General features: G+C 46.9%; 1 protein-coding gene across 3 annotated transcripts in view; it reads left to right on the top strand.

The window, feature by feature from the left end:
* The window catches only part of MTMR14 (myotubularin related protein 14), an 89,956-nt gene that overhangs the window by 62,948 nt on the left and 12,538 nt on the right, over window positions 1–14,470 (top strand). For 2 of the 3 annotated variants that reach the window (XM_082209700.1, XM_082209702.1), the window contains exon 18: window positions 13,401–13,544. The exons of the other annotated variant lie outside the window; for it this stretch is intronic. In XM_082209700.1, coding sequence (XP_082065826.1) covers window positions 13,401–13,544 — 144 coding nt within the window. The remainder of the gene's footprint in view (window positions 1–13,400; window positions 13,545–14,470) is intronic. 3 annotated transcript variants of the gene reach the window in all.

Below are 14,470 nucleotides of genomic sequence, written 5' to 3'. Positions count from 1 at the left end.
GTGGCGGCGGTCGTGGGGGAAGCGCCGTACCAAGCAAGTGAGCAAAGGTTCTGTGCCTGGACAACCCAGATTTCCCCACCACTACCACCAACAAAGGGACGCAGGTGGCGCTGTGGGTTAAACCACAGAGCCTAGGGCTTGCCGATCAGAAGGTCAGCAGTTCGAATCCCCGCGACGGGGTGAGCTCCCGTTGCTCGGTCCCTGCTCCTGCCAACCTAGCAGTTCGAAAGCATGTCAAAGTGCAAGTAGATAAATAGGTACCGCTCCGGTGGGAAGGTAAATGGCGTTTCTGTGCGCTGCTCTGGTTCGCCAGAAGTGGCTTGTCATGCTGGCCACATGACCCAGAAGCGAGATGAGCGCCGCAACCCCAGAGTCGGCCACGACTGGACCTAATGGTCAGGGGTCCCCTTTACCTTTACCACCACCAAGGAAAGCTGGAATTTGCATTCTGTACAACTGCATAGAGGACTGCGTGAATTGCACCAAGGGGATTTTTTTGCAAATTTATTTGGCTTATTTTAAATGCAGAATTTAATTCCGTGTTTGTACTGTAAACCACCCTGCGATCCTCAGATGAAGGGCAGCACATAATACATAACAACAATAATTTTAAATACTGCTGGGAGCTGGGGTTGCACAGTGCAAACCACAGAGAATCTCAGAGGGAGCTCTTGAGTTCATAAATTTTGGGCAGTGTTGCTTGCCCACTTTTTTCCAAGTGCACTTTTGCCAGTCCTCAGAATTTAGTTTCCCCCCTTAAATGAAAGCGGAGAGTCTTTGGAAATGTAAATCTGCCCCTGTTGCCACGTTCTCCTTTTCTGCATTGGGGGTAGTATTATGGTATGGATATGCATATAGCTGAGGCTATATTGGCTGATTCTACATTGGACAGCTGATCTAAGGCAGAGAACAGGACAACAAGCTCATTACTGTAAAGAGGTCCACCAGCAGGGCAATGAGAACCTTTCAGTATCAAGGATCTAATTAGTGGGTAAATTTTCCCCAACCTGGTGCCCTCTGGCCATTGTTGGACTACAAATCCCAGCAGGGACGCAGGTGGCACTGTGGTCTAAACCACTGAGCCTCTTGGGCTTGCTGATCAGAAGGTCAGCGGTTCGAATCCCCATGATGGGGTGAGCTCCCGTTGCTCTGTCCCAGCTCCTGCCAACCTTGCAGTTCGAAAGCACGCCAGTGCAAGTAGATAAATAGGTACTGCTGTGGTGGGAAGGTAAGTGGCATTTCTGTGCGCTCTGTTTTCCACCATGGTGTTCCATTGCGCCAGAAGTAGTTTAGTCCTGCTGGCCACATGATCCGGAAACCTGTCTGTGGACAAACACCGGCTCCCTTGGCCTGAAAGCGAGATGACTGCTGCAACCCCATAGTCGCCTTTGACTGGACTTAACCATCCAGGGGTCCTTTACCTTATCCCAGCACCCACAGTCAGCATGCCCAGTAGTGAGGGAGTTGGAGGCCAGCAACCCCTGGAAGGTACCAGGCTGGGCGAGGCTGTTTTAAGCTATGGGGCTGGCCTCAAGCCAGGGCTCAACTCTGGAGGAGAAGGCCCAAGCTGTGAAGCATGAGGTTTACTGCTTTTGAGCATCCCTTGTGGGGTGAAATCCTGGAAAGCTGCTGTCATGGAGTGTAGACAGAACTGCACTTCTTAGGAACCCTCTACCTGAGAGCTTGCTGAGCTGCTGCCAATTGTTGTTGTTGTTTAGTCGTTTAGTCGTGTCCGACTCTTCGTGACCCCATGGACCAGAGCACGCCAGGCACTCCTTTCTTCCACTGCCTCCGGCAGTTTGGTCAAACTCATGCTGGTAGCCTCGAGAACACTGTCCAACCATCTCGTCCTCTGTCGTCCCCTTCTCCTTGTGCCCTCGCATCTTTCCCAACATCAGGGTCTTTTCCAGGGAGTCTTCTCTTCTCATGAGGTGGCCAAAGTATTGGAGCCTCAGCTTCAGGATCTGTCCTTCCAGTGAGCACTCAGGGCTGATTTCCTTAAGAATAGATAGGTTTGATCTTCTTGCAGTTCATGGGACTCTCAAGAGTCTCCTCCAGCACCATAATTCAAAAGCATTAATTCTTCTGCGATCAGCCTTCTTTATGGTCCAGCACTCACTTCCATACGTCACTCTATATTGTTAGTAGGTGATGTCTCTGCTTTTTAAGATGCGGTCTAGGTTTGTCATTGCTTTTCTCCCAAGAAGCAGGCGTCTTTTAATTTCGTGGCTGCTGTCTGCAGTGATCCCGGAGCCCAAGAAAGCAAAATCTCTCACTGCCTCCATTTCTTCCCCTTCTATCCGCCAGGGTGTGATGGGACCAGTGGCCATGATCTCTGCTGCCAGTTAGAGCAGCCAATATAGGGTACAGAGGGGTAAGGCATAGTCATAGCTTCACATGCAGAGCTGTTTCAAAAATTAAGCCCAAACTGAACCCTGCACCAAAGCCGGAATTCCATTCTTAGGCCACCACAGGTTGGTGGTATTTGTGGATTTTAGGTTCTCTCCCACCCCCGTTCCTTGCTAGCTTGAGTGATGGATGTGAAGAAAGAGAAGCCAGAGCTGTCAGAAACCTATATAGCTCTTCCTGGGAGGGAAGGGTGGTGCAGTGGAGAGGAGTGACCTAATTAAACGAAGCCCTTTCTCCGGAGCTGGAGCTTGAAAGAATCTGGGCTGCTTGAAGACCCAGCAGATCTGAACGTTCTTCCTGCTAGAGGAATGGGCAGCAGCAAGACTCTCCCTGTCTGTTTTGCCTCGCCTTTATCCTGCTTTTTCTTCCAAGGGGCTGACTTCCAAGGAAGCTGCCTTATACAGAGTCAGACAGAAGCTTGTTATTATACACATGGACAGCTCTCCAGGGTTTCAGATGCAGGATATTCCCAGCCCAACCCATTTACTGGGGAGATCCCAGTAAATATTTATCGGCTTGGTGGATTTCTGGAGGTTGTTCCCCCGTCCTTTCTACCTGTGCTGCCAACGAAGCATCGCCGACTCTGCTTTTTATATATAATTTTTATTAGTTTTTCTGTTTTACAATTTAAAGTACTCATTTTAACATCCTTAAAATATCAGTGACTTCCCTTCTTCTCTTTCCATGGTTCATTTTACATATAATACATCCCCGCATCTTTTACAAAACTAAACCATTCAGTATTCCATTATTGCATCCATCAAAACTTATTTACACTGTTTAATTTATCTTAATGCTGCCAATGTTTTCATGTCTACACAGGTTTTCCCCCCATAGAGTCAATAAACAGTTTCCAATCTTCTCTAAAAGTATGCTCTTCTTGTTCTCTTATTCTATATGTTAAGTCTGCAAGCTGAGCATATTCTGTCAGCTTAAGTTGCCATTCTTCTTTGGTTGGGACCTCGCTCGTTTTCCATTTTGGGGCTAACGAAACACAGGCCGCAGTAGCAGCATACATAAAGAACCCTTTTTGACACCTGGGAATTCCAGTCTGAATTATCCCCAACAGAAAGGACTCTGGTTTTTTTGGGAAAAGTACGTTTAAACATTTTCTTCAATTCATTATGGATTATTTCCCAACGCTCTTTTACCCTTTTACAAGTCCGCCACATGTGAAAGAACATTCCCTCCACCTCTCTGTATCTCCAGCACTTATCTGATTCAGTCGCCACCCCTGTTCTGATTCAGCGTCAAAGTAGTTGAGTTCTACTTGACTCCATCGCCCCAGGAAAAGGCAGCGAGTTTTCACCTGTGTGAGTAAGAGAGCTTAGGTGAATCAGGGAAGCAGAGGTGTCTGGGAAGGTTTACGTATGGGATGCCGCCTGGCAACACAAGAAGATTACAAGGGCAGTAGGAGCAAACAAGTCATTCTGTTTCCTGAGCTCAGGGATAGCCAACATGTTCCGTTCCAATTGCTGATGGACTCCAGCTCCCATAAGCCCCAGCCAATGCAGCCGAGGATAATGGGAGTAGGAGTCCAGCCAGAACATCCAGGGGTGCAACACCGCACTGGCCACTCCTGCTTTAGTTAACAGAAACAGAAACTAGCAGAAATACCATAATTCTGACACAGCTCTTGAGGTTGACTGTAGACCAGGGGTCAGCAAACTTTTTCAGCAGGGGACCGGTCCACTGTCCCTCAGACCTTGTGGGGGGCCAGGCTATATTTTTTTTGGGGGGTAATGAATTCTTATGCCCCACAAATAACCCAGAGATGCATTTTAAATAAAAGCACACATTCTACTCATGTAAAAACACGCTGATTCCCAGACTGTCCGCCGGTCGGATTTAGAAGGCGACTGGGCCGGATCCAGCCTACCCATGCTGTAGAGCCACAGCAGCACATACATTTCAGAGAGACGGCACTACTTGCTAAAACAATTTTTTTGAAAAAAATTTCACCACCAATTGGGTCCCTGGTATTAAAAGATTCTTATTGCCCTGCCAGTGGGCCTCTTTGCAGTTAATTGGCTTGTTAGTCCCTCTGCTGTTCTCTTCCTTAGATCAGCTGTACTCGAGCACATCACTGAGGTCTTTTTTGTCCAGCATGAGTCTGGAGTAGAAAGGGAAGATGAATCCATGGTTTGAAGTGCTGGCTAGTCTTGCCATCTCGCCTCCCACCCCTCCCTTTATTGTTGTTCTCGTGGCTTTCTGCTTTGTCCAAAGATCATAAGCCAAATTAATCCTCTGTATCGGCGCTCTAGTGTCTGTTCTTGGCGGAAGACTGGGCTTGAAACTCTAATAAGGTCGTGTGGGATGAAGGCTGGAGAGCTCTGCTTGCCAGGGTGAAAGGATTAGAGCTGGAGAGTTTCCGGAACATTCTCCCCAGCAGAAGAGGATGAGTTACTCTTCGGATAGATAAAGCTACTTTTGTGTTGACAACACCAACGGCGTTGTCTGCTTCAGGCTTCCCCAACCTGGTGCCCTTTAGCTGGTGTCGGACTATAATTCCCATTGGCCCTCTGGCTGAGGCTGATGGATATTGTAGTTCTACAGCATCTGGAAAGGGTACCTCGCAGGATGTCCTGGTCTACCGCAGTGGGCAGTGGCTTTCCAGTGCCTTGGATAGAAGTAGCTCCTCCTGAACTTGTGTCGTGGGCTGGCTGGATACAGAGGAGCTGGATACAGATACGCCAGCTGGAGAACCCCCCAGGGGAAGAAGGCTCAGAGCCAGGCGATTGGTGGTGGGATGATGATGATGATGCGTGCTCAGAGGGAGAAGAGGAGGAGGCGTCGGAAGCTGAAGAAGCAACAGGGCTTAGTGATCAGGAGGAGTCTGGGGCAGAGAGCAGTCCAGAATCGGAGGCAGAAGCAGAGGCTGGAGAGGACCAAGAGGCAGAAGAGGAGGCCTCATTGGGGTCAAGACCTCCTGGGAACAGTTGCTGGGTTCACTAGGCCTCCAGCGCTGTTTTGGTTTCTTTGAATAAAGATATTGCTAACCTGCTCCTGACTCCAGCTCCAGACACCCTTCCATTTGCAGTCCTTCAACCTGAGACCTCCTTCATGCAAGCCATGCGAGAAGGGCCTTTCACACAAAAAATGTTTCAGGCACTCTGGTATACTGATATCCAAGGGATTAAATATTCTTCAGAGAGCTTGATTCTAGGCTCTGCTGGTGCCGTTCACAACTCTTCACGACTGTTTTATCCTCTGCTCCCAGATAATGTCACTGGTTCCTGCCTCTTTTCCTTCCTTCCTTCCTTCCTTCCTTCCTTCCTTCCTTCCTTCCTTCCTCTCTCTGTCTCTCTGTCTCTCATTGTTTGTCATAAACAAAATATCTCTCCTAAAATCGCCAGATTTACGGAGGTTCTCTCTGCATTTAAAATGTAACTTATTCAGTGACCCAATGTGACTACAGCACTATGCTTGCATCAGTTGTGTCAACCATGTACACTTGGGGAAATTGTTTCATTTTCACAGTGGAAGTTTGCAGGAGTTGGGCTTTTGTGCAGCTTTGAAGAAAGAGAGCAAGGCAAGAAGGGGGGGGCATGTATTTGAAGGAGTAGGCGCAGAAACTGATGGGCACCCTGCCCAAATCACTTTTTTCCTCAATACTTCTCTGGTGCACTGAGGGGCTGGAAACTTGCTTTTTAAAAAACGGAAGCAGAAAATGGACTCTAAATCAGCTAGTAGAGTCTATCATCTGGACCCCACAGGTGGTTGAAATTGCAGAGTTATTGGGTAATCCCTTGGCTTTGAATCCTCTCTGGCTGTGTCTGCAAACTTCATGGTTGGCTTTGTGCTTCTGTGGCCATTCCAGATCTCTCTCTATTTCTGGCTTCCCTCTTCCCCTTCTGCTTTGCTGACCAAGCAACTGGCGTTTCTCTCCTTCCTGCACTCGGCTCTTGGCAGCCGGCTTCCTACCGATTTCCAATCCCTGGTCCGGCCGCTTCATTGGCGAGCCGAGTTGCGTGAGCTTTGCCAGAGTGTACAAGAAGGCCAGACTCCCCAAATTTCTGGAAACATGATCCACCCAAAGCAGTATGTGTTCAGGTTAATTTAGACTTGAGGCCAAGAGTTCCTGAGTCACATTCTCTCTACCCGACATTCTAATAAGTCTTGCTGCCCCTGCTGCTCTGCCTTGAGCCTCCTCCTTTCACCGCACTAAGACAATCTTCGGCGCCTCACATTCTCTTGTTACAGGGCAATTCCTCTTTGCTAGAACAGTCTTTCCTTCCAGCTAGCCCTGCGTAAGGTCTCTCTACCTTCTGCACTCCACTGTGGAGATCTGTGGCCTCTCAACTTTGTCTCTCCGCAGCCCCTTATCTCCACATTCACAATGTTAATGTCCTACCAGTCATGAAGAATATTCTTTTTTCTTTTTTTTAAAATGATATTTATTGAAAATTTTAGAATTACAAAAGAAAACAAAGAAGAAAAGAAAGAAAGAAAAAACAAAAAAGACAAACCACAATCCAACAAATACAGATTAATAAAAATCAAGATCAAAAAATAACACAACACAATTAAAAAAAAAACAAAAATATGTCACAAACATTTATAAACAAATCCAATATTCTCAACTCTCCACTGTCATTACCTTCTTTCTTTGACCTCCTCCTCCTCCCATTTTTGTATCCTAGTTGTTAATTGTTGCAGCAAATCCTTTCCATATTTCGTAATATTCTGTCATTACTTTACCTTAATCTATTTTAATCCTATCTTATTATGAAAACCTTAAAACTTAAATCTTATTTTTACCAATTTCTAATGACCATAATATTCTTACATAATTCTTTAAACATTTTTACTAGAGCCAAATAATTTCGTTTCAACATCTTTCTAACATTCATCAATTTTATAAAGCATAATAAATAAATAAAGATTAACAATCCAATCTTCATCCAGCGTCTCTTCCTCCTGGACCCGGGTTTTGTCAGTCCTTTCTATCCCATCAATCTGGCGCATTACCCTGGTAACCTTATATCCGAGGCTCTTAAGTCCCTTCCATGTCCCTTCCGCAGCTCTTCTTCATATTTATAGCTGTATTTTCCTTTATCTCCTAGTTCTTTCACTCAACTCCAGCTTGAGAATGCTTTTAACCCTTCTCAACAAATCAGCCCCTTTTCCATAGTCCACACTAAGCTCCATGTGATATTTAAGAACATGTTTCAAAGTCCCTCCAAAATTGAGAGCCCCCATAACCCCAAACATCTCACGGCCCATTGCCAGACTTGAAAAGTCCAAACCTCCCTGCACAGGGGGGTCTATCCAACCCCCCATTTCCAAGCCAAACCAAACTTTATCTTTCCAAATCTGGCTTTTTCCAAGTTCATTTGTCAAGTCCAAGAATTCATGTTCCTGCTGGGCCGCAACTCCCTCCATCTCTGGCGCCCGAGATTCAGCAGCAGCATCTTCCCTCATCTGTTCTGTCAGGGCACACTCCTGATCTAATTCCTGGGTGGGCTCTATATAGTTTCCCACTGCCTGTCCAAAATTTCTAATCGCATCAGTCATCAGTCTAATCGCATCAGTCATAAAATCCGTCTTCTCATGTAGCTGTTCCAATAGGGCACTTGTTTTACAGAAAGCACTCAACAGAGCTTCTGAGTACATTGTCCTGCAAGGTCAGAAGTCTATTCCTACGATCGTAATCTGTAACAGCTGCTGGCTCCCCGATTCAAAATTGGTTACAGTTTCACAGGCTCCCTCTAGGGGAAGAACTTCTGTTTGTTCTTTTCTTTTTAAAAACAGATCTAGCAACAAAGTTTCCTTTTTCAAATATTTTGTCAGTATTTGTTCCTTTAAAAAGCGAAGGGGAACAATGAAATCACTATGTATCTCTTCCTTTGAAGAATATTCTTTTTTCTCCCCTTCTTCAGCCATTTGCTCTAAGCCCTTTCTTCTGTTCGCACAAAGGCTTTAATAGAAGAATACAGCGGTACCTTGGGTTACATACACTTCAGGTTACGGACGCTTCAGGTTACAGACCCCGCTAACCCAGAAATAGTACCTCGGGTCAAGAACTTTGCTTCAGGATGAGAAGAGAAATCATGCTCCGGCGGCACAACAGCAGCGTAGGCCCCATTAGCTAAAGTGGTGCTTCAGGTTAAGAACAGTTTCAGCTTAAGAATGGACCTCCGGAACGAATTAAGTACTTAACCTGAGGTACCACTGTACTGGCAGCAGCTCTCCAGGGTTTCAGGCACAGGTGTTTGTAGAAGATTGTGGAATTGTAAAGTTGGAAGGGACCACGGGGATCAGCTAATCCAACCCCCTGCAATGTAGGAATCTTTTGCCCAACCTGGGGCTCAAACCCACAACCCTAAGATAAAAGAGTCTCATGCTCTACCAACTGAATGATTCTGGGGCCAGTGTTTCCCCAGCCCTTCCTGGGCTTTTATGTATTACAGTGGTACCTCAGGTTACAGACACTTCAGGTTACATACACTTCAGGTTACAGACTCCGCTAACCCAGAAATAGCACCTCGGGTTAAGAACTTTGCTTCAGGATGAGAACAGAAATCGCGCGACGGCAGCGGGAGGCCCCATTAGCTAAAGTGGTACCTCAGGTTAAGAACAGTTTCAGGTTAAGAACGGACCTTCAGAACAAATTACAGTGGTGCCCCGCAAGACGAATGCTTCGCAAGACAGAAAACTCGCTAGACGAAAGAGTTTTCCGTTTTGGAGGTGCTTCGCAAAACGAATCTCCTATGGGCTTGCTTCGCAAGACGACAATGTCTTGCGAGTTCCTGCGGGGTTTTTTCCTCCCCCCCTTTTTCTAAGCCGCTAAGCCGCTTATCAGCTGATCCGATAAGCTGATAAGCCGCTAATAGCGCTAATCCTCTAATCCGTCAATGGGCTTGCTTCGCAAGATGAAAAAACCGCTAGACGAAGAGAATCACGGAACGGATTCTTTTCATCTTGCGAGGCACCACTGTAAGTTCTTAACCCGAGGTACCACTGTATAGATTTTTATATATTGTAAAGTGTCCCATGATCCAGCGTGGTATGGAAATTATATAATAAAGAATTAAAATAGAATTGTAGAGTTTGAAAGAACTCAAAAGCGTCGTCTAGTCCAGGCACGTCGAACTCCCAAGAGACTGCGATCTACTCCCTGTATTAAAAAAAACTGGCAGTGATATACCCAATGTCATTGCCAAGAGTTGTTGAGCTGTTTTTAGGGGAGAGTGACCATAATTGTTGAGCTTCTTTTGGGAAGGATGACCCAGAGTTGTTGTGCTTTTGGGGGGGGTGCCCAGAGTTGTTTACCGTTTTTTTGGGGGGGATTGGTAAGGAGCACAACAGCCATCACTTAAAATAATACCGCAATCGACCAGGAGATAGCAATCGACCTGTTGGACATGCCTGGTCTAGTTCAACTTCCTGCAATGCAGGAATAGCAGCTGAGAAACGCCGACAGATGGGCCCATCCATGTTGCCCTCCAGACATCCATCATCAAAGGTGGGGAAATGATGGCTGTGACCGCGATGGAGGAAGTCTCTGTGGGAGTTGCTTTGAGGAATCACCAATGCTTGATCCTAACAGATACAGTGGTACCTCGGGTTACATACGCTTCAGGTTACAGACTCTGCTAACCCAGAAATAATGCTTCAGGTTAAGAACTTTGCTTCAGGATAAGAACAGAAATCGTGCTCCGGCGACAGCAGGACGCCCCATTAGCTAAAGTGGTGCTTCAGGTTAAGAACAGTTTCAGGTTAACCCGATAATAAATGTTGGAAATGTAAAGAAACTGAAGGTACATTCTTTCACCTTTGGTGGACGTGCCCAAGGATTAAGGCTTTCTGGGAGACGATATATAATGAATTGAAAAAGGTATTTAAATATACCTTCTTGAAGAAACCAGAGGCCTTTCTCCTGGGCATAGTTGGCCAATCGGTGCCAAAGAAGGACAGAACTTTTTAAATGTATGCCACAACAGCAGCAAGAATACTCATTGCAAAGTATTGGAAGACACAAGATCTACCCACCCTGGAAGAATGGCAGATGAAGGTGATGGACTACATGGAACTGGCGGAAATGACTGGCAGAATCCGAGACCAGGGAGAAGAGTTGGTGGAAGAAGATTGGAAGAAATTTAAAGAATATTTACAGAAATATTGTAAAATTAATGAATTTTAGAATGATGGTGGATAGAAATTAAGGGGTTTTCAGCTGTAATACTATAAAGGAATATGATAAATGGATTATTAAGAGGTAAAAATTTAATGTTACAATAGCTTAAGATTAAAGACTAGGATAAACAAAGAGGGTAAGGATTTGCTGAACCAACAAACTGAACTGGAATACAAAAAAGGGAGGCGTGAGGAGGTCCGGGAAATAAGCTAATGAAAAATAAGTAATGGAAAGAATGAGTTGTTTTTAACTATTTTTATTTTTTGTATTTTCTTACTTTTGTATTTTTATTTTGTAACACTTTGAAAATCTTAATAAATATCTTATAAAAAAAAGAGAACAGTTTCAGGTTAAGAACGGACCTCCGGAATGAATTAAGTACTTAACCCAAGGTACCACTGTAAATCTCTTCCTTTCCCCCCACCCCTTTCACTTTCTTTGTACTACTAATTCCGCCACATCGATGCTTCTCCTTGCTTCCGCATCCTTGTAAGCGAAACTTGCCAGCTGCCTCCCTTTTCAAGTCCTGTCCTGCTTTTTGGAACTCTTGCTATAAACAGCTTCAAAGCTAAGAGCCAGTAGGCGTCTGGGTATTCGTCCCTTTCTCCACCCCCACCCAAAAAAACCCTCTTTGCTTCAGAATGCTATGAGCGCACCTGTGGATCTCTCTGCAGTCAGACAGCCGGGGATTGCAATGAAGGAGTCCGTTTTGTCTTTATTTCTGACGCGTTTCTCTGATGGGAATCCGCTTCGCCGCCAAAGTTGTCGGGAGAAGGGAAAGAGGAGCCAGCGAGTCTCTTTGCTTGGCATGTACAGGCGCTTGGAACGGGAGTTGATTGACGGCCACCGTCTAGTCAGGGTGGCTGTCTAGAACTTCCACGTTCAGAGTATTTTGTACGTCCCTGGGTACCAGAAGGAGGAGGGAGTAATTGTCTTCATGTCCTGCTTCTGATCGGCCACCATGGGAAGAGTGATACAGTGGTACCTCGGGTTACGTATGCTTCAGGTTGCAGACGCTTCAGGTTACAGACTCCGCTAACCCAGAAATAGTACCTTGGGTTAAGAACTTTGCTTCAGGATGAGAAGAGAAATTGCGCAGCAGCAGTGGGAGGCCCCATTAGCTAAAGTGGTGCTTCAGGTTAAGAACAGTTTCAGGTTAAGAACGGACCTTCAGAACGAATTAAGTACGTAACCAGAGGTACCACTCTAGCATAGTTGATGCTTTGGCATGACCCAGCACAGCTGCTCTTCACCTTTCCTAAACTCATGAGAGACTGCATTATCCCACAACCTTTGCACAAGCCTAGACGGTTGGTCATAAAAGCTGAGATTTGCTTTCTTTAAAAAAGGCTGGATTGTAAGACGCTTTGGAGACTTTGTGGCTGAAAAGGGCAGGGTGTAAATAAATTTGTGTGGAAGAGCATCCTCTTTTGGCAAGGGCCCAGTGACCTATTGTGCCCAGTCGGTTGATGAGCCTGTTCTTGCAAGAAACCGGAGAGCAAATCCCTTTTTATTCACCTTTCCTTGTTCCCCAAGCAGTGAGTTTTGGGGACAGAGAGAGGGGTGGTGATAGGGAACAAGCGCCAAAAGTAGAAGTCTGTTTAACCCTACAGCATTGTGCCTTTCTCCCCCAAACTGGAAATCTGGATTATTCCCCGTACATTGAAATGACCTTTTCAGGTAAGAGGGAGCCTAACGCTTCTGCAAAATGCCAGCAGCTGCTGCTGCTCCGACTGAAGGCGGTTTGCCTGAAGGGCCTCTTTAAAATAAAAATAAAGGGCTTCCTTGTGAGCTGGGCTTGCCGCCTCGCAGCCGATGCTTCCTTGCTCCCATCGGATTCATTTCTTCCAAATCGGCCAGCTTGCCGTATTGCTTAACACTTAGCGCCGCGTGTCACTCCTGAGCCGCCAGCTAAGCATTCTGGGACCTTGGAGGAAGGACGTGGCCAGGGGCTGAAAGGCTTGCCTTTGGAAGGAGGACGAGAACGGGACTGCTGCACGGTTTCTGCTCTGCAATCCGCTGGGAACTCCTCTCTGTCTTTCCGCTCTGCTGCCCTCTGGGCCACTTTCTTCGATTAAGTGCTACTGCTGCTTTCTTGCTTTCTACCAACTCACGGCCGTTGTGGTCCCACGCTGCCTCTCACCTTCCAGGAAAAGAAAACCGGGGATGTCGTGTCAGGATCTGAGCACTCCACTGGCTGGAAGGGCCAGGGGACAAGTAGAAGTTCCTCCCGGAAGCACAAATCTCGTAGGAACCTTAGGAAGTTGCTTCGTACTGAGTCAGATCCCTGATCCATCCTTCTTAGTACTTCCTGCACTGACCAGCAGCAGCTCTCCAAGGTTTCAGGTGGGGGTCTCTCCCAGCCCCTCCTCCCGGAGATGCCGTTGGGAATCGAATCAGGGACCTTCTGCATGCAAATAGGATGCTCTGCCACCCTTCCCGCTTGCGTCGCTCCATGCGCTCCGCAAACGTCCATTGGGCCTGCATGACGACCGCACCTTTGGGAACAGCGTCAGGGTTTTTGGGCTCTCTTGGCAAGATGGTTCTTGGCTTTTGCAGTTCCTGCATGACATTAACAGCTGGTTTGCCCGCCACAGCGATTCAGCGCTTTCGCCCTCCTTAACAAGCTCAGCATCTTCTTCCTTCTCGCTTTAGAAAGGCCTGCCGTCAGCCGTACACCCTCAATGCCATTCTTGAGATGATGATGATGGCAGTGTAAACTCAAGAGGGGCAGGAGACCAACGAGGGCTTGAGCAAAAGGGACGTTCTGCTGAACAAAGCCACTGACTTGCATCGTCTCCTCTTTCTCTTTCTTTCTCTCTCTCTCTCTCTCCCCCTCTCTCTGCCCCAGATCTGCAGACCATTCTCTGCCTGGATCCTCCATCTCTACAGACTTTGGCAGCTGGCAGATGGTAACGGGGAATGGCAGTATACAGGAGCAAGCAGACTCCTCCCTCCCTTGCAGCTTCCCGGATGAGCTCCCTAACAGTTCCCTGTAAGTGTGCTGAGAACGACGCGTTGGGAGGGGCTGCGCTGTGCATAATAACCCAATGCCTCCGGTTCGGACTTCCAGCATCCTGAAACGATAGCTTCTCTCCCAGAAGACCCGCAAGGACCATTACTGATTTGATCGTACCAGGCTAGCTAGGTCCAGCGGTCTAACTCGGTGTGACAGTTCCTTATAGGCCTTCTCGCTAGCGAGAACATGCTGGTGGCTTGCGGTGCAAGCTGACTCTTCCCACCCGAACACCCCCAGAGCGCATGGGATGCAGATATGTCTTTCACAACTCACAGGGATGTCTGCGAACTTTCCCCTTTTTTCAGCCATCACAGGTACTTCCATGCAGATGCATGTCTCGTCTTGATATCAGTCCTGTTGCTAAAAGGCAAATGCTCCATAGATGTGAGCTGGGCCCCTCCGGGGAAGCACAACCAGTTCTGAATCTTGATTTCAATGTGCTCTCTCGTCGGGCTGGTCCTTTTCCTTTCTCGTCCTCTTCAGCAGTGCAGCGCATGGAGCTGTGGAACTTGGCCTTCTTTGATTCAGTTCATTTACACAGAGGTTTTCAAGACAACTTTTGCGCGTTGTTGTTTTTCCCCACTCAGCCGAACCTTTCGTTTTCCATGGAGTTCCTTTATCTTGCAACTTTTATTTACCAGGCGGAGACCATGGCACTGTCATTTGATCCCTCTTTCTTCTGCTCCAACAGTCCAATCCTAGGAGTTCCTGCCAAGGGGCTACTGTTGCATCCACTGAACCAAGGACAGATCAGAGTGGTCAATAGCCTCTTCATTTTCTCTTCCTCATTTCAGAAGTTTTCATTTTAATAACGATAATTTTGTTATTTGTGCCCCGCCCATCTGACTGGGTTGCTATGTGGATTGGGGAGATGCACTGCTTTTGCAATTCTGTGGGGCCGG

The sequence above is a fragment of the Podarcis vaucheri genome, assembly GCF_965113315.1.
Source record: "Podarcis vaucheri genome assembly, chromosome: 2".
Classification (NCBI taxonomy): Eukaryota; Metazoa; Chordata; class Lepidosauria; order Squamata; family Lacertidae; genus Podarcis; species Podarcis vaucheri.
The sequence above is the reverse complement of the archived record's forward strand: the minus strand, read 5'-3'. Positions and strand labels throughout refer to the sequence as shown.